The sequence below is a fragment of the Varanus komodoensis genome, unplaced genomic scaffold (genome assembly GCF_004798865.1).
Source record: "Varanus komodoensis strain SLA01 unplaced genomic scaffold, ASM479886v1 scaffold1, whole genome shotgun sequence".
Taxonomy (NCBI): Eukaryota; Metazoa; Chordata; class Lepidosauria; order Squamata; family Varanidae; genus Varanus; species Varanus komodoensis.
In genome coordinates, this window is record NW_025335268.1 from 74,005,218 (window position 1) to 74,024,826 (window position 19,609).

General features: G+C 51.8%; 1 protein-coding gene across 1 annotated transcript; it reads left to right on the forward strand.

The window, feature by feature from the left end:
* Positions 1-675: 675 nt before the first annotated feature.
* Positions 676-18,577, forward strand: CEP41 (centrosomal protein 41). Its single transcript, XM_044429049.1, has 11 exons — positions 676-708; positions 6,841-6,904; positions 8,726-8,773; positions 11,153-11,214; positions 11,770-11,839; positions 12,710-12,854; positions 13,317-13,468; positions 14,299-14,366; positions 15,228-15,342; positions 16,072-16,290; positions 17,048-18,577. Exons 1-11 carry the CDS (start codon positions 676-678, stop codon positions 17,191-17,193), a joined length of 1,122 nt encoding a protein of 373 aa, XP_044284984.1. The 3' UTR covers positions 17,194-18,577.
* The last annotated feature ends 1,032 nt before the right edge of the window (positions 18,578-19,609 follow it).

Genomic DNA, 19,609 nt, shown 5'->3' on the forward strand with positions numbered 1-19,609 from the left:
CTAGGAGGCTGAGTTTAAGACAGCCAAAGATCCGCCGGGTGTGAGTCAATCACAGCACAGGGCCATGCTGATCCAGAAGGAGCGTTAAATCTCTGCTTGCACACCCAAGTCCTATGTTAGCTTACTCGGATGTAAGGCAGAAGGAGTTACTGGGATTACTCCAAGGAAGGATGCATGGGACTGCAGCCATCACCAGCATAACTTGTTTTGTACTTTCCGCTCTGGATAAGCGGGGGGAGGGGTGGCAGAATTGGGGTAGGAGGCACTATTTGTTGCAGGGAGTGCCCCCTTCCTTCTAGGCAAGAGCCGCTGCGCAAGGACACCATTCGCCCTCTGAGAGAATCGCAAACCCATTGCGTCACAACGCCGCCCCAGCGCCTCCAAAGCGGAGGCATCCGCGTCTCCCCAGCAACCGCTGACGCCCTTTTGTCATAGAAAGAGGCGGGCGGCGTGCGCGCGCCGCTAAGACGTGCCGGGACTTTAAATAGCAAAAAGAGGCGCCCTCGCAGAGGTTTGAGAGGGAGACAGCGCGCGCGAGCGCTGATTGGCTCCAGTGCCCGGAGGCCGGCCAATGCGAGCGGCGGCCCGCCAGCCGGAGAGGCGTGGATTGGTGGGAGGGCGCGCCTCCGTGGAGGAGGAGGGGCCTGCGCAGGGCGACGCTGACAGTTGGGCAGGATGTCGGCGAGGAGGCGCCTCGGGGACCCTGAGGTGAGGGGGCGCCCGGCCCCTGCAGGCCCGGGCGGGAGGCCCCGCGGGTGGTTGGGGTCCGCCGCCTCTGCGGCCTCGGCGGGGGCGGCCGGCTCCTGAGGCGCCCCGGGGGCCGCCCCTTGGGCCTCCCTCCGAGCGGCCCCCTGCCTCCGGAGCCCCTCCTAGCGGCTGCCCCTCCCCCCGCCCGCCGTTTACGCCCCCTCCCCCGCAGGTGCCACACGCATGCAGGCGTCGGGGGGGGCTCCCCAAAGGTGCTGCCCCGCCTTCTCTGCCCCCCTCCCCCCGGCCGGGAGATCCCGGCTCCGATCCTCACTGGGCCACGGCACCTGCGGGGCGGCTCCGGGGCAGTCCCCGACGCTCAGCCTGATCTACCTCAGAGGGTGGGTGTTGGTATAATCGCACGGGGGGGGGATTGGCTCAGCTTCCTTGAGCCCCTTGAAAGGGAAAAAAGGGGGCGTATAAAGAGAACAAACCACAGTCTGCGGACTCCCCTTTTCTGCTTGCCCTCTCTAGTTAAGCCTGGGCCTGTGGGTCGTTGGGACCCCCCCTTAGGTTCCCTCCCCCATGAATGGTTTGGGGGGTTCCTTGCCATCCCGCCCGTTCATTTGCATTTCCCAAAGGAGGAGTGTGTGTATTCCAAGAGGTGGGGCAGGTGTCTTTCTGTAGCCGCATGTCATGATGGCTCTGTGGAAGCTCGCTGAGAGAGCCCATGTACCTCCCAGTCACACCAGCTTGGGAACAAAGAACAAGAAAGGATTGGTACTGTGGTTCCCTGTTTCCTGTGGGCTTCCCAGAGGTATCTAGGTGGCCAGTGTGGGGAGCAGGACGCTAGACTTGATCAATTTTTCCCTGACCCAGCAGTGCCGCTGTGACATTCTGGCCTGGTTCACACATAGCAGCAATCCTGAGTATTGGTTGTTAAATCATGGGTTGTCGTTAACTTGGTTTACATGTCAATCCATGTAATGACCATTGGTTGAATCCAGGGTTGTTGTTAAGTTCAATCCCTACTTTTGGTTTAGCTGTGGGTTGTTAACCTCAAACAGTCCGGAGTTCATAACCCAACAGAAAACTATGGTTCAGTTTCTGGGCTGCTCATGGTTAAAAGTCTACAGTTAAATCATGGTAAAGGGTTCATATGTAATAACCTGCAATTCTACAAAACTCATGATTTTGCTACAACCCGTACACAATCCATATCCTGAGTTGTTACACGCAAACCAAATTTCTGGTTCTTGAGGATGAGGCTACTGCCACCTTCCCACACCTGTTTAAAGAAAATGTGGCCATGGTTCTCCCACTTCGGTTGAAGATCCTGATCTTCCATTAGCCTATCATCTTGGTCCCAAATAATAGTGCTTGACTTATCTTCATTACTATTAAGATCCTACACATTGGCATGCATGTGTACACCTGTTGAATGTGAGAGCCAGTGCAGTCCTGGTTCTGAGTTCCAGGCATGGATCTGAAGAAGAATTTTCTATGCCATTTGTGCTAATCAGACCTTGGAACTGGAGCGTAGGTGTTGCACTTTATAGCCTTTGCATCTTTTCCATCTGCATGATCCTGCGTGCTGTCTTAGCTTTTGCCTTCTCATCACCTTTCCCAATTCCTGGGAGGTGGACGTCACACTTCCCTTTTATTGAGTGCTGAATTGAGGGGCATGGAATTTGATCAAACATGACATCTTCCTGAAATCAGAGTTAAATTTCATTAAAAATGTTGAAGCAAAGACCGGATGAATTTTATCAGGGGTATATGCTAGCAGCGGATTTCCTACAGTGGCAGCAAGCTGGGTGAGGCTGGACATCCTGCTCTGTGAATCTGTTGTCTAAATCGTGGGTCCGCAAACTACGGCCAGCGGGCCGGATCCGGCCCACCATGCCCATCTATCCGGCCTACCTTAGAGGTTTTGGACTCGCTGTGCTTGCTTGCAAGGAGATCCTTTTCTTCGAGCGAGTCCAAAACGATCTCCTTGTGAGCAAGCAGGCACCTCGCCGTGCGCGCCCACCCCAGCCCGCACCCCCCGCCCGCACCGCCTTGGGGACCCGGGCCCATCACCGGCACCTTTCAGCTGCCCCCCTGTTCAAAAAGTTTGAGGACCCCTTGTCTAAATAGTTGAGTGCTGATAGTCTTGATGGCAGAGGTGTCCAAAGATATTGCTGTACCAAAGCACTAGTGATTTTTGGAAAATTTTGAATTGGAACGTTTTGCATAAATTTCCAATGCAAATTAGCTTCTCTTATATAGGAAAACTTGGTTTGCGTTGGAAAATGTTCTGGCGCCCTAGGCCAGTGGCGGCAAACCTATGGCATGCATGCCACAGTGGGCACCCAGAGCCCTCTCTGTCGGCATGCGAGCCAAGTCGCCCCAGCATCGCGCCAGCAGCCGAGCATCAGATGACAGCGCACATAGGGGCCATGCGCACACTCGGAAAGGAGTAGCGGCGCCAGGGGATGATGTCACGAGCCGCGACTCATGAGCCACGACTCGTGCGAGCTTTTGCATGGCCAGTCAGTGCGCTGCTAAGGATTTATAAAAGTTTGCTTGGACTGGCTATAAGTTGTTTTTTCTAAACTCTCTGTTTTCAGGTTTTATTGTTGTGTTGGCACTTTGTGATAAATAAGTGGGTTTTGGGTTGCAATTTGGGCACTCAGTCTCTAAAAGGTTCGCCATCACTGGGTTAGGGTTAAAAAAATGAGGTGTCCTGGCATGATTTTGATTGTTGGAATGTGTTTAGAAGGGCAGAAATGATTAGGTGTGCAGAAAAAGCTACTCAAGACTTTTTCAAAATCGCCCTCTTTTCAATGGAACTTTAGCCCTATATTAGGGTTAGGGGTGTGCACCAGGGGTAGGGTTAGGGAAAGAAAAACTAGGTGTCCTGGCATGATTTTGCTCGTTGGGATGTGTTTAGAATGGGCCGAAATGATGAGCTATGCAGAAAAGGCTGCTCAAGGAAGGCTTTTTTCAAAATAGCCCTCTTTTCAATGGAATTTTAGCCCTATATTATTATTATTATTATTATTATTATTATTATTATTATTATTATTATAACATTTCTATGCCGCCCCTTGCCGAAACCTCGGGGCGGCTTACAACATGATAAAATACATTGAAATACAATAGTACATAATAAATTACCATTAAATATAACAATACAAAAAATACATTGATTTACAAATACAAAATTAAAATTATCAGTATAAAATAAAAATATAGGAGGAGAAAGAGAAGGAAGAAGAAGTTGCCCAGGCCAGATCATATGTTTTAACAATTGAAATGATGTTTTAAATAAAAAGGTCTTTACCTGGCGCCGAAAAACCAGTAACGACGGTGCCAGGCGGACCTCTTTGGGGAGTGAATTCCATAGGTTGGGCGCCACCGCAGAGAAAGCCCTCCTCCGGGTACTTACTCTCCTAATTTCTTTCATGGAGGGTTCCCGGAGAAGGGACTCTCCCGCAGATCTCAAAGGGCGGTCGGGCATATACGGACGTAAGCGCTCGTGCAGGTAGCCAGGACCCAAGCCGTTTAGGGCTTTGTAGGTCATAATCAACACCTTGAATTGGGCCCGGGCTTCAATGGGAAGCCAGTGAAGCTGATGGAGGACTGGAGTCATGTGAGCATAACGCCCCGTCCCCGTCAGCAACCTGGCAGCTCTATAGGGTTAGGGGTGTGCACCAGTGTAGAGTTAGGGCAGTGGTGGTGAACCTATGGTGCATGTGCCACAGAGGGCATGCAGAGACCTCTGTGTCGGCACGCAAGCCAATTTGCGCCAGCATCACTCCAGCAGCTGAGCATCAAATAACAGCACCCATAGGGGCCATGTGCATGCTCAGAAACAAGTAGCGGCCCCAGGTGATGACATCATGAGCCGCCACTCATTAGCCGCGACTCGTCCGAGCTTTCGCATGGCCAGTCAATGCGCTGCCAAGGATATCTGTATATTTGCTTGGCCTGGCTGTGAGTTGTTTTTTTCTAAACTAAAACCTCAGTTTTCAGGTTTGATGGCAGTGTTGGCACTTTGCGATAAATAAGTGGGTCTTGGGTTGCAGTTTGGCCATCGGTCTCTAAAAGGGTCGCCATCACTGCCCTAGGCACAAGTAAGTGATTTCTGGCTCTCTCGTTGGTTTGGCCTAGAACTCACATGACCCCTCGGCATTGGCTGTACATTGGGAGTTGCAGGCCAAACCAATCTATAGCCCACCCCTGTCCTAAGGAAATCTATTTTGGCATATTTGTTTTACTTGTGTTTAGTAAACAGCAATGCTTGGAAAAGGATTGTTTTCTTGTGTTAATGTTTTGCTCTCTGTATAGCAGTGACAGAAATTCTTTGCCAAGCAATCCAAGTGGGGGTGGGGAGAAAGTTAAACCGAGTTCGCTCCATTCAAGTCTTGCTGTTTAAACAGGTGCATGTGAATTGGACATTGAAGTAGCCACAGGCAGCAGTGCATTACCAGACTAATACATGTGCTACACCTCTTTGTCCAGTCACCAAGAACTTTAATGCTGGGTCTAAGGACTCTGGATTATTTTTTTCAGCATCATGCTTGGTATTATTTTATTTCAGGTATTTTAAAGCTGTTTTTGAGGCAGTGCCTTCCCAAAGCCACTTAGAAAAAAGATGTGAGAAGCAAGGTATACTTTAAGGGCGATCATATCAGAACAGCCATCCAGAATTCCATTGCAAAGTTGTTCTGCCTACATAAGAACTTTGGTTGTTGGGCAGTATAGGAATTAGTTAAATAATATTTCATGGACTCATAGAATAGCAGAGTTGGAAGGGACCAGACGGTCCAACCCCCTGCTCAGTGCAGGACTCCCAGTTAAAGCATCCCTCTCAAATAAATAACCACTCTCCAGCTGTGGTTATTTATTTATGAACTTTTTTCCACCCTATAGGCAGTGCTATAATACAAGGGGCAAGGCATATGTCTCTTGAAAATGAAGCTACTGAAAGTCAGCAGAGATAAAAATGAAGAGCTTCCAGTGCACAGAAATGCCAGGGCCAGTCCGCAGCTTCCGTGTGTTGTGCCAGTGCCTGTGAGCCCTAGCAAGCCCCAGGCATAACTGAGGCAGGAGATCAAGCTAGCCAGCCAACGTACGTCTTCTGCCTGCCATGACTGAGAGGAACAGTTTGAGTAGCACCTACTGGGAGCAGCAGTATTACAGCAATTCTATTAAAGCGAAGGAGTCCACTGTAGTTTACACATAATAGGGTTTTGTATTGTTCCCCCCATGAGCTGGTGGGGCTGCCTCAGTGCAAGCATACTGCCCCTGCCCATACTCACTAATTCTGCTTTGATTCGTTTTGGGGAAACAACCCAGGAATGCCCTATTCCTGGATTGTTGGTTTAGTGTCCAAATCTGAAACTCTGGGTTTTTGACTTAAACAACCCAGACTTTTAACTCCATAAGAAACCATGGGTTCAAAGCGTAGATAGGGTCTCTCTCAACAACCCAGGGTTCTAGGTTTGGACATCACATCAAATTGGAGAACGCAGAGCAGGAGGACAGGTATGTGGGCTGCTCTCGGTCGGCCCCAAACCGAAGTAGACACAGTCACTCCCAACCAGATAATGTGGTGGCTCGAGACTGTTGTTTCTGGCTGGGGGTCTTTCAATGTAATTGCTCCCTCTCATGGTTGTATTGCTGGAAGAAGCTGGGCTGTGAGATCATCTCATCCATGCATGCTTGGCTTCTGTTTCAGAGTACCAGAGCAGCATCTATGGCCCGTGTACCATGGCCCAAGAGGCCGTGGACGGCATCTGGGGGTTTCAGTAACAGACTTGCTTTCTCTTTCTCCTGGCTGCATGACTGACCTGAAGGAATCTGAGAGGGGAAATGGGCTGTATTCCTCTGTCCTTGTAGCAGGGATCCTTTCAGTGAAGCAGTGGGCCAGGAGATATACTGGTGGATGCTGGAGGGAGAAAACTGTGTGAGCATTGTAAATCTTGTGTCTGTTGCTTCTGAAGATCTCAGATTATTGTCTCTAGAGTTGAGGAGGTACTCCACTCATTCTCTGCCATTTCTGAATGCTTTTGTCCTGCAGTTATCTCCATCAGTTCTCCATTACATGCTTGGGTTATTTGCTATACTTACTGAATGGCTTTTCTCTCTTTCTCTTTTGAACAGTTTTTGACCAAAAGGATCCCACAGAATCCTAAATACCAGCATGTAAAAACTCGCCTTGACACAGGTGAGGGGAAGAGGCTATTTGGAGCTAGGCAAACCGCATGAACTGTCTGTCTCTCTCTTGCTGCTACCCATGAGCGGATTTCACATGTGCAAGAATATGTGGCCTTATCATGGGATTGTGTGAACTGTGATGTCTGACCATGAGGTGATAATGCGCATTGGTGACCTAGTTGCTCATGGGAACTTAACTAGCCCAAACCATCAGCAAGTTGACTTGTTGGATGGATACTGTGAAAATGTCAATAGAGGAGGCGTGGAAATGGAGCCACTGGTCTGGTCACCTATGAAGAGTAAGAATGGAAGCATTATTTTTTTCTCTCTCCTTCTCGGCTACAAATCACCACTGTGGGCACATGGGTAACTTTTCCAGTACCTCAACCTAGGGCTAGTTTTAATACCAGCTAGAGCCAGTAACTTTTCTGGACATAAGGGCAAGACAGAAGGTAGAGCAGATTTACTCGAGCATTTGAAGTGAGAGCAGAGGAGATGGCAGTAAGAACGTAACTGTCAGTTGGACACAGGGTCACTCGTAGCTGGGCTTCTTGAGTGGGGAAACACCATACCGCCTCCATCTACTATGTTGCTCGTTTAGATGGTGTAAACAGGTGAAGCCACCTGGTAGTTAGCCCATCAGTCCGCCTTGCCCAGAATTGTCTCCCCTGACCTGGCAGCAGCCCTGCAGAGATTTGGACAGGCAGTGGCCTTTCCCAATTCTGCTGGCTGACCTCATTTCTGAATGAAAGTATTTGCTTTCCTGGTGAGCCCCAGCCATAAGTTATTGAACATCCACATATTTAGAAATGTTCCCAAAGCTTTTCTGTTCCCTGATGTACAACTTGTGAACCATACTTGTTACCAAGGAACAATCTTGGACCATCTTTTCATTATACGTAATGGTTCACTGATCCTTCTTATGGGAACCATCCGATACCTGATTGCTGGTAGAAAAGAAGTGTGTTTGAATGGAAAGGCAGAGTAGAAGCAGATCCCTCAAATGCTCTGATGTTGGTGCAACGGACCAAATGTAGCTCACGTTTGCAAGTAGTTGTCGCTATGCTTCTCACGCCAAACAATGGCGAAGTCAAAAGAGAAGCTTCTCCCATCTCAGAGGAAGCATGGTGAGCAGAGACCCTCAGTCTTAAAATTCACAGGGTGACCCTAAGCCAACATCACCTGAGGATATAATCAAACAGAAATATAATTAATTTAGATGATCAAATAACCCATGGTTTGTTAACTGTTGGTTGTTAGTGTATGGGAGCAGGCATCTTGGCTGCCGTCTGCTTGCTTGCTTGCTTGCTTCCACTTTGTGAAGCGACTTAGAGATGGGCCCTGGTCCTGGGTGGTTTTCCATGACGTGCAGATGCGAAACTCTGGGTTGCTGAGGGAGAAACCCGTGGTGTGTTAGTTGTATTAAAACTGGGTTGTTTCTCAGAGTTCTGAGTTTGTGCATCATGGAAGCAGGCAAATACTTGGGAGCAAGGCCCCCAGCCTACTTGCTCCCATTACTTGGTCAGCCTCGTGAGGATAAAAAGGGACAGGGTAAAACGTGTCCGTCACCTTGAGCTCCCTGGAGAAAAAGGAGAAAAAATCCATACATTTCAAGCCTCTTGGAAGTAGCAATTTGGCATGATTTTCTAGCCCTGCTCATTTTAATAATTATCTGTAAGAAGTTAATTTTGCATAAGCAGGTGGAATAAGATGAAGTCTTGGCCGTGGTTAAGATTTCAGCTTCCTCCTTTCAATCAGTTTGTGGGAAAATTAATGAATAGTACAATTTCCATAGAAAAAGATGCATTACTGGATGTGTGTTCTCTCACAGGTAGCAGTATGACCAAATACGCTGAAAAACTAGAAGAGATCAAGAGAAGTGAGTAATGCATGATATACTGATAACCAGGCTGCTAATGGTGGCAAATAATTGTGGGGTCCCAGACTCTGCAGCCTGTCACATGACCAGGGGTTGCTACAGACCAGAAAGGGAGGGATGAGCAAGCAGCACACAGGGACAGCTTTTCACAGGACGGCCTGGGGCACCCGCAGGAAGGACGCTGCCTGTCCTTGTTTGCCTAATTTTTCATGTCCAGATTAACACCTCAGTGCAAGAAGAGTCATAGTCTGAGACAATTTCCATACCACAGTGTCCCTTTGTGTTGTGAGTAGTTGGCCACAGTACCTTTGCAACAGTGAAGGTGAGAAGCCTTTCAAAATTAAGACTAAGATTCTCTGCTTAATTAATCCTGGTTTATGTCCATGCACGTAGCTTGGATGACAGTGTCCTTGTACATTTGGTACAGTTCAGATGGTAAATCTTATACTTAGAATACTGAAGTTTGGGGTGGTTTGGCTTTTTAAAAAAGTATCTTTGTTATTCCTCCCCCTGCTCTTTTTTAAAGAATTGTGATTGCTTCGGTCAACTAGAAATGAAGTTACTTTCAGAATCTCCTTTTGTTAGCAGATTGCTTTTGAGTACTGAAATTTTAGCAGAGTCGTCCCTGTATAGCTACCACAGACCCGGTTGTGTTTCTGTCCTTTTTGATCTGAGCTCTTTGTTGTGAAAGTTTGCCATCCCTTTTGTGTCGAGTTCTTCTTCTGTTTAAACCCCGCTTCAGGAAGCTTAGTTTTGGAAGGGCTCTCAGTGAGCCAGTGGTGAATAGCACCTTGTGTGGTTCAGATAATTTGCAAACAGTCTTGATTTCTCATGGATAAATGACACCACTTGGACACTAGTTAAAAGCCGAGGACAGTGTTGCTTCTGTCTGTTGTGTAACATGAGAGATATAACTACAAGGCTAACAAAATCAAAACTGAGGAACCAGCAAACGGAATCCACATTTGCCTATCTAGCCGGCACAAGTTAGAAACTGCCTAGATTTCATCTCTTTGTAAATCTTGCACTGTTGCTTGTTGAGGTGTTGTAGGCAGTCCTGAACAGATGTTGCTTGGGTGTCACTGAATCTTGACTTCGAGATGTCTGCAAACTTAAATGGACCTTCTAAATTAGCTCCAGGTATGTTACGTTGATGAAGCAGAACCAAGGAGACGGCTCTGTTACCTTCCCTAACAGCATTTCTGAGGTGGCTTCTCGATGAAGCTGGGCCTGTCCGAAGGCCAGTGGAGCAGCCACCTCAGGTGACGAAGCATAGGCATGGGTGGGGGTGAGCAGGGTGTTGAGCAGCGTGTGGACCCGACGGGGGAACGAGTACACCCTGATGTTCCAGGAGGGGTTACCTGGTTTCAGCCAGCTGTGGTTTTCAGCAGGAGTTAGACTTGTTTAGTTACGCTGGGATGGCACAGTAAAAATAAAGGCTGGATAGTGGCATATCCTTCACGTGCTCATGTCTCAGGCTGTATGCTGTGCTTCCTTGTGTGTCAGTGAGCCAGCCGTGTGGTAGCTCAGTGCAGTCTGGGGGACATAGTACGGCTGGGGGCGGGGGCAGGGCAGCTGATGGTCGGAAGACCCTCTGTTTGAGTAGAGGGTCATCTTCCAGCAGTGTGAAGGCAGCCACCGAGAGAGTATTGGTTGTGGAAGCCGGATGATTAGTGAGTTGGACGGATCTTGGAGATCTGGCTTCAGTTCCCTGCCCGAGTGCCATCGTGCGTCAAATGCTCTTGAGTGGATCGCTCTCCCTGTCCTTTATTTCCCATCTGTGAAACAGAGATAGGAGGCTAGGGCAGAATTCACGAGAAATGTCTCTTCTGCAGGCTCCACTGAAATGCATGGGTCTCAGTGGGAAGCCTTCCGCTACAGGCGACGGTTAGGCAAGCGCAAGTGACGCTGGTCCTACATGGCTGCATGCAGCGGGTTGGCCCCAGGCAGGAGCTGCAGCCCTGCTGGCTGTGTGAGCCGCCCCGCAGGCGAGGCCAGTCCTGGAGAAGCGGGCAAATGAGCTGCTCAGAGGGGCTGTGATGAGAGCCAGGTGCTGGGAGCTGGACGGGCACCGTCCTGTCCTTCATGCCTGAGAACCGAGAGAATGGCAACAACATTCGTTCTTCCGCAAGAGAGTGTTTGAGGACATAAAAGCCACGCTCATCCGTTAATCCTGGGGCCAGCCAGCTCTCCAGCTGGGCCGAATGCATGTACGTCAGATCTCAAGAATGCTTCATGAGCATCCTGCTCAACACTCCCTGCGGGAAGGGCAGGACACCGATGTGTTATTTTGGCAAACCTCCTGGTTTCTGTGGCTCAGATTCTCTAGCAATACCGCAAGAGTTTCCTCACAGGTGGCACCTCTTTGCTGTTCCCCAGATTACAGGTACAAGAAAGATGAGCTCTTCAAGAGACTCAAAGTGACCACGTTCGCCCAGCTGGTATGTAAGTCTGTTCCTCTGCTGGTTTCCCAGGATCTTCCTCTTGCCCACCCCTTGAAGTTACTTTCTAGAAATGAGGTTTCTGCCATCGAACATGCTGGATGGCTACCAGGCCCGGTTTTGCTTGGACCCATCAGTCCTCAGCCCAGATAGCAAAGATCGGCTTAGTGACTGAATCCTGGGGCGTGTGACGCTGTAACAGTGATGGCTCAGGGTATGTGCAGAGTGCCTGAGATGCCATGGAGACCCCCCCCCATTTCCCGCCTTCCATTCCACTTGGCTGATGTGGAAATCATCACCAGACCACTTCCCTCAGTTTGATGTGGTTTACTGAGTCATCTCATTCATTTTGTTTGATTTATTACATTTCTGTACCACCCAATAGCTGGATCTCTCTGGGCAGGTTACAAAGATTAGCACCTTAATACTGCATTATCGTAAAAGTAATGTATACAAAACTTGCAAACAGATATCTGAAACAATGGAAGAGTCCCAGCCAGCTGAGCTCCCTGGGTGTCAAGCTGCTTCTGGTATTGTCCTCCTCTCCACCCACAGGTGATCCAGGTTGCTTCTCTGTCTGACGAAAACTCCGAAGTGCCACCTGAGGAAAATCAGAAGCTAGACGGTGTGTCCTTAGTATTCAGAGAAAGGGGCGTGGACATGCAAGGGGGGCTTCTGCGGGTGGCTGGGCTAGTCAGCCATCTGGTCTAGGGCTGGGCACCTCTTCCTGCCAGAGGGCGGAATTCAGGTTTGGAGGCGCTTGCGAGAGCAGCGTTTCAGTGGTGGGGAGTGCCAAAGGCAAAGGAGCAGGACCACAAGAAGTATATTTTTAGCTTAGAGATCTTCCTGCCCACAACTGAGCCTTTGGAGAAGCATTTCGGTCTTCAGTACAGGAGGAAAAACAGCACAAAAGGCAGGAAGCTGCCTCCTGTCTGGTGGCTGGGTAAAAGGGAGTGGGGCACTGGGAAGGGAACATGGCCATTTGAGAAACGCAAAGAGGACCAGATTGGGACGCCACACCTGAATCGCCGCGCTCCTGACGTACTCAGCACTGCTTGCATTGGTGGGTGTTTTCCCTGATTTGCTCCTTGAGATCCAGGTCTCAGCCCTGGGACATTCTGCAACCCTCCACCCACATCACTGACCACATGCGGCTCTTTCCTTATTGTCAAGAGCTCTCTGAGTGATAAAGGAACACAGAACTTTGGGACGTTAATATCATTCCCCAGACCACAGTGCAGCACCGGCAGCGCGGGTGCTTGTGCCTCTCATTAGCCGCGGCAGATGTGTCTGAGATGCATCTGCTGCACAGCATTTCCAGTTGCATTCCGTAGAGGTGGGTCTTGGAGGAGGCCTCTTGGAGAAAAGTCTTGGAAGTCTGTTTTCCTGCACGGGAAGTGGATGCGTGTTGTCATGCAGTGCTAGAGGGCAAAGGCGCTTGTTGTCCGAAAAAGAGACGGCGAGTGACTTGTGACCATCACCTTTCTCCCTTCAGAGGGCGACGCTCCTCCCGCAGAGAGCAGTGCTGACCCTGCGGCGGAAACCAATGGCAAAGGCAGCCCTGGAGAGAAGCCAGCCAGCCCCATCCTGTTCATAAACAACACTGGAGCTGGGGAGTCCCATCGCTCCACCTTGCAGAGGTATTGAATAGCGTGGAGCTTTGTCCGTGCCTGTTCAGGGTGCTCGGGTTCACCCATCACTAAACGAGTCTGTGGTTTGTTAACTGAAACCAGAAATAGTTCTCTCATGGCACTTGTCGCTGGCAGTGCCGGGATTGAATAAGATCAAACAATTCCTGGGTAGAACAAGCCTGCCTTTGGGAGAGGAGATTTTCTGATGCTCTTAGTCATCGGCACCTGGAGCAGGACCTTGACCCAGAACCTGAAGGGGTTGGAACATTTATTTGGGGAATTGGCTGTGCTGCTTTCCAGTCTGCTCTCCTGTGGGTGGAGGGCAGTGTCATTTCCCCTCTTGTTTTCTGGCTCACTGGCTCCGCTCCCACGTGACGCTGGTTCCCACAGGAACATGGCAGCCTGAAGGAGCAGATCGAGCAGCATTCCCGAGGCCCTTCTTGTAACGCCACCGCCCTTCTTCCCCTGCAGCGTGATCAGTGGCGTAGGTGAGCTGGACCTGGGGAAAGACACCCCGAAGAAAACGGAGACGCCCATGAAGGATGGGCCTTACCCCGACTGCCCCTTCCTGCTGCTGGACGTGCGGGAGCGGGATGCGTACGAGCAGTGCCACATAGTGGGCGGTGAGCAGGCCGGGACTGCGGGAGTGGCGCTGCCTTACTGGCTGTGCTTCAAGGGGCCCTTCATATGGGCTGCACGGAGGTGGGTTACATGCAGGAGCGTGTGCCTAGCGGTGCAAACCGGGGTAGAAACGCTCTGTTCTCCCGGGGGTTGTCGAGCCCCGTGCAGAAAATGGGAACAGGCAACGCATCCTCCCCAGTTCCAGAGACACCTGTGGAACTAACTGCCAGCGTGTCTTCAGGACAAGGCCAGCCTGCCGCATCCCCGCTTCCGTCAGGCTCTGGCTGCTCAGATCAGCCCAGCTCCTGAAAGTGATCCACTCGGGTGAATTTCTGAACCGGGGCACTGGCGCAGTACCAGCCAGTGCCCTAGTCATCAGTGAGTTCAGTCTGTTTTCTGCACACTTCCCTGCATGTCTCAAGCTCTTTCAGAGCTTCCTGCATTCCTATAAGAGCCCGTGAATGTTGGTGATTCAAACACCAGTTTCTTTGTGTCACTGTAGAAATGGCCACCAAGCTTAGTCGAGTCGCTGGGCCGGTTCTCAAGACACAAGGGGTCATTAGACACCCTGTGTGTGTGTCGGTCGCTTTTCAGCCTGACATTCAGGTACAGCTGCTCAAATCAGCAGGGTTGGCTTGTGAGGTGGCTAACAGCCATTCAGAACCCATGGCTTACGTAACTCACGGTGAGCTGTGGTGATCAGGCAAAGCAGATCATGCGCTGGTTCTCATGGAAAGTGGAGCTTTTCATCCTCTAGCAAGGCGAGAGTTCCATCTCTCTTCTAAAGCTTCAGCTGTTCCTTTCTAAGCTTGCTTTTCTCTTGTCTTTACAGCGTACTCCTATCCCATTGCCACACTATCCAGAACCATGAATCCCTACACGAACAGCATTTTGGAATATGTATCCTTCACTGAATGCGAAAATGGGATGCATCCTTGTTTGCTACACCAAGCTTGGCTGGGCGTGGTGAGCTGAGGGCAGCGATACCTGCAGGCCCATGGCGTAGCTTACCTACGGGGGTGAGCTGAAGGGCTTTGCGGCACACATCGCCGTGGTTTGGTGATCATATGCAGCTGCTTTTCTCAGCCTGTATTCAGGTGTGCCTGCAACCCCGTGGGGGTAAGAGCTTATGATGGCGGGGGACGGATTTGAGAGAGGACGTGTTTGTCAGGGGGACCCTTGAGCACTCCTGACCCTTTTGGGCACAGTGTGCCAGGGAGGTGTGGTTGCCAGGGCACGTGACCACAGAGCGATACGCAGTCCGCATGTTAACGCGTGTCTTGAGTGCAGCGACGCTGCTGCAGCCTCCTCCACGACCACTCGCTTCTCCTCTCTTCAGTGCCTCCTCTCTGACATTCGTCCCCTGGCCTAGTTGTGTGGCAGGCTAGGAAGGGATTCCCGAGGCTTTCCCCACCACGCTGTTCCTGCTCGACAAGAATCTCTCCACCCAGAAAGGACAAAGCCACTGCGAATGTTCTCTTCCCCTTGGAAAGGCCCAAGGAAGTCGCTTAAGTTCAGGCACTTCTGAAGAGAGGTTCAGGCTGCTGATGACAGCTGGCCTTTGACAGCGATCCAACACTGAGCCCACCCACTTCAGTGTCCCCCACTAGAAACTGCTGGCAGTTGCGCCCAGCTCTGCGTGCCACGCCACTCCCTGGGCAGAGGGGGCCGGCACGGCTTCTTCAGCACCGCCCGAGGCTGGAAGGGCACTCGCGCCTCCGCCTTGTTCTGTTCCTGAGCCTTAGCGTCTCCCCGCACCAGAAAAACGCCCACGGGAAGATCATCATCCTTTACGACGACGACGAGAGAGTGGCCAGCCAGGCTGCCACCACCATGTGTGAGAGGGGCTTCGAGAACTTGTTCATGCTGTCTGGAGGTAGGAGGGCCTGGGACTGCCCTGTTCGTTTGCCGTGTGGGCATTCAGAGCTAGCTGCGTGCCCTGGCTCTCTTGCGGGACGATCTAAAGCAGACTGGGACAGAGGAAGAAAACTTCCCTTGTTCTCTGCTTGTGCACAGACAACGAAAAAGAGCCAACTAATCCAGATTAATTCATTCAAAACCAGACACCAAAGTTACTTCCAACTCTGCCGTAAGAAAAGGCAGCTTTTGCAACCCGTGGCAGTTAGGCAAATCCTATTTTGCACGTATGTGGATTTCTCTCCTCCCTCCCTCCCAAGAGCTGTGCGTTGCGTGGCGCAGCCCCTCGTTCCGCAGCACTCCTTCACCTAGACGTCGTCTTTCCCGTCTCCTCCTCTCCTTGCCTTCAGGGCCCTGCCCGCTCCTCCGGCGCTAAAGCAAGCCTGCAGCTGATACGTGGCTGTGGACGTGGGCACCATCCTCGCCTGGCGCCTCTGCACTGCAGCCCTTCCTCAGCTGCCTTGCTCCAGAGGTGTCAGATGGCAATTCCCATCCTCCCCGGCCGGCACGGCTGAGGAAGGCCGCCTGATGTGCTTGCCATTTAGCACGCTCAGGGTGGCACCGGGGGTGCCCATCTGGGCCAGTCCCCTCGGCTCCCCTGCAGCCTGAGCGAGCTCAGCGGTCGCGAAGGGGCTCTTGTGCCGCCCTCCCATCTCACGATCAGGCTCTCTTCCCTTTTGCCTCCCAGGTCTCAGGGTCGTCGCTCAGAAGGTCCCCGAAGGCCTGGTGACGGGCCCCTTCCCCGCTTCTTGCCTCTTGGCTGGCCAGCCTGGCTCTGCCCGGAGGAAAGCCACTCCCAGGCAGGCGCTCCCCCCACCCACTGAGAATAAATGGAGATTTACAGCCGAAGACATACAAAAGATACGCTACTACCTAGAAGAGGAGCAGCACCCTTCAGACACTGGAAGTAAGATCGCATGCTTAACGCCTCACGGCTGTCCTCGACTGGCACCAAATCCCACAACCTGCATGTGTGGTGGGTCCATGGCTGCAGTACTGCTTCTCCCCGGGGTCTGTGCTGGGGGGCACTGCGGGAAGGCGTCTGGCCACGTGCTTAGAGGCGAACAGGCTTCCCTTTGGGGCCTGGGCCAGCCTGACTGGGCCAGATTCCCATGCACCAGGCACACTGCAGGAAGTGGAGAATGCCCCAGGTCCAGCCTTCCAGCCTTGTGGAGATCGCCATAGGCCTCGGGGCATGGCAGTCCCCACCCTGCACGCTACTGGCACTTTTGTCTGCACTGGTTCTCACTGGGGGGGTTTTCTCCCCGGCCTGTTTGGCTGCTGGGAGAGCAGACAAGAAGGAGCCCACTTTGAGCCAGAAGGCAGGGCTAACCCAACCGTGACGTTTTGTCAGGAGAGAAACCAAGGAGACAGAAGAACATACACATTTACATGTAGATCCGTGGTTCGTTTTATGGACTTTAGACTGGGGATTTCTTTCCTTGCTTTGCAGCTCTCAAAACAGAAAAATCAGTGTGGGCGGGAAGTGTTTCTTAACTGCTGTTCCATTAAAGCCAGCCACTCAGACCACGCAGCCACTGCCAGTAGATCTGCAATGAGAAAGCATGTGCAGTTAGTCAGCGCACCATGATCCAGATACCATTTTGATGGCACCATCAGCATAAGCCAGAAATAATGCCCTCTTGGCGCTTCCCTCCCTGCAGGCCGCCTCAGCCGTGGTTCTTCAGCGCGAGACGCCAAGGCCGCCGCCGTCCGGAGCAGCCAGAACCTGCCCAGCGCCAGCCCCGCCGTGGCCCTCTCCGCCCGCTCCCTCAGCAGCAGCAGCCTTCAGAGCAAGCCCTGGAGATAGCCGGTGTCCCTTTCCGCTGAATAAAGGAGCCCCCTCGTTCCTGGGGGCCTTTGCTCACTACATCCCGTCTTTCGCTTTTAGGAAGGTGGTATGCAGAAGACAGAGAGGGGCACAGTTCGGGGAGGAACAAGCATGGGGCTGGCTTGAGTTAGCCGTAGACAGGTAAATTTTGGTACAGAAAGCAGCACAAAGGTGTCCCACCCAAGACTTGTAACAGCATTTGTGATCCCTCCCCCCCCCACCAAGAATGCAGAGCAGATGGCATTTTTCAGCTGCTGGCACCAAGGAACATGGAAACCAGAGGCATCAAAATGTGCTTGGATTCGTAATAGAAATCGAACAAAAATTAGCAAAGAACCAGTAGAAGGAGTAGAGAGTGGGATTTGTGCAGGGCGTGTGTTTTAAGAACCAAAGAAGTTTGAACTCAGTAAGTTTGTGGGACATGAATGAACAATTTGAGGGTTTAGTTCCTGGCCGCCACCTGGAGTTCTCTTTTCCCATTGAACTTGTGCACAGTGGAGACAGAGCACAGCCCTCCCCTCTCCTGCCTTTACTGGCCAGCTGCTGCTCAGCCGGGACCCTCCCAGTTATGCTATGAATAGGCAAACTACTCCATGGAGAAAGCTCTGTCCATAAGTCTCATTCCGATTTCTTCCTTTGCGTTGCTGAGTTCTCAAGATGACACCCAGCATCACGAGGGCCTGTATATTCCTCCCCGCAAGGAGTGTTGAGATTGGCGCCAGCAGGAAAAAACCAACGTCCCCCGTGTGAAAAAATCCCAGCATAGCTGCTTGTCCTAATGTTTTGTCCAGAGAATCCTCCCTTTCCCCCCTTTTTTCCTCACCACCCCCAAATCCCCCCAAATAATTCTTTTTCTCTAAATAGGACAACTGAAATGGCCCATCAGATGGTGTGCTTCCTCTGTGGCCTCCGTGGGCCAACAGTTCTGTGTTGTGCCGGCCTCCTCCGGTCCCGCTTCAGCCCCACGCACCGCCGTGAACGCAGGTCTGGTCTGAATCGCGTAGCGACCTCTGGCTTCTGCTGCCTCTCCATGGCCCAAACGGACCACTGGGAAGGAAAGGGCCCGTGCAGCCTCCCAGCGCAGCTTCGCTTTGAATCAGAAGTGGCTCCGCAGGCAGAAGGGGGATGGGGTGGGGAGCTGCTGCAGAACCTTTCCCCGCCCAGCCCGCTTTTGTTTGCTTCAGACCCCCGATCTAACAACTACCCTGCCTGTAGCAGAAAAATTGAGGGCAGGGCAGGAGGCTGTTCGGAGAGGGTGCTTTTGTATAGGAAAGCAGGTGGTGGGTGAAGCAGCTCCTCCTCGCCTCTCCTTCCTGCAGTCGTAGCTTCCTGCACCTGCTTTTTAATCAAGAGAAAAAGAGAAGGGGAGATGCTGGAAGGCTCTTCAGGCTTGACCTGCATGTTGCCTGGCTGGGCTTGAGCGGTGGTCCTCGCCGGGCCTCTGTGCCAGCCCATCGCTCTTCTCTGCCGCAATGTGCTTGTGAGCACAGGTGGAGCCAGCCCGCCGGTGGTCTGCGCACGGGCACCGCCAGACCGAGCCTGGGCCGCATCCGCCCTGCCAGGCAGGGCCCAGGCTGCAGGTGGCTGAGGGGCCCCCGCCCACTTGTGCAGAAGCTGGAGCAGTCGCCCCTCTCCCTCGGCTTGTGATCTTGAACGCAAGGACCAGTGTCGGCAGCAGTTGTCCCCTTCCCAGAGGTCATTTATGGAGCGCATCTTGACGTAATCCTAATCCTGCTTAGCACTGTCAGAGTTTACATCCCTCTCTGGCTAAGCCTCTGCTTCTCCTGCCTCTCCCATTCCCAGAATAGGAGCTGCCTTCCCTGGCTTCCAGAACATGAACCGCTTGGAGATCTCTGGATACAGCAATCCAAGGTCTCCCGTTCTGGTTCCAGGAAGAGGGAGTTCCCCTGATCACCACTTGCTTGCAAGGGACGGTTCCAACAGTGGCGCACTCAGCTGCTGGAAAATCTCCCTTGGAGGAGCCCGCGTGGAACTGAACATGTGCATTTTATTTTACGGAGAGACTGGGAGTGGGGTTCTGCCTGGTTGGTTCCCCGTTGATGGATCTTTCCTGAAAGAAAATATGCACAGGTGCCAGTTCCAGTGCGCTGTTTTCCAGGCACGTTCCCCTGTGCAAGTCATCCCACAAGCGTTTTCTACAGAAGAAAGCATTCCAGTAGAAGCCTTTGGAGGCGTTAATTCCTTCCTATGTTCTGCACTTTTGATTTATAACCCCCTGCTCTTGTCTCAGCCACCTCAGGAGTTGTTTGGGGGGGGGGGGTTAGGCGGCTTTACAGGGGTATTTATGTGTTTCCCCGTATAGACAGGGAATGGTATTTCCTTCGGATTTGGCCTCCTTCAGCAACCAAATCCCGGCGTGCCTCCACTTTCTCCG

Coding starts and splice junctions, on each gene's coding strand:
- CEP41 (XM_044429049.1), top strand. CDS start 676: ATGTCGGCGAGGAGGCGCCTCGGGGACCCTGAG. Junction 11,840..12,709: donor GGAAAATCAGAAGCTAGACG/GTGTGTCCTTAG, acceptor TTCTCCCTTCAG/AGGGCGACGCTCCTCCCGCA. Junction 14,367..15,227: donor CGAACAGCATTTTGGAATAT/GTATCCTTCACT, acceptor TCCCCGCACCAG/AAAAACGCCCACGGGAAGAT.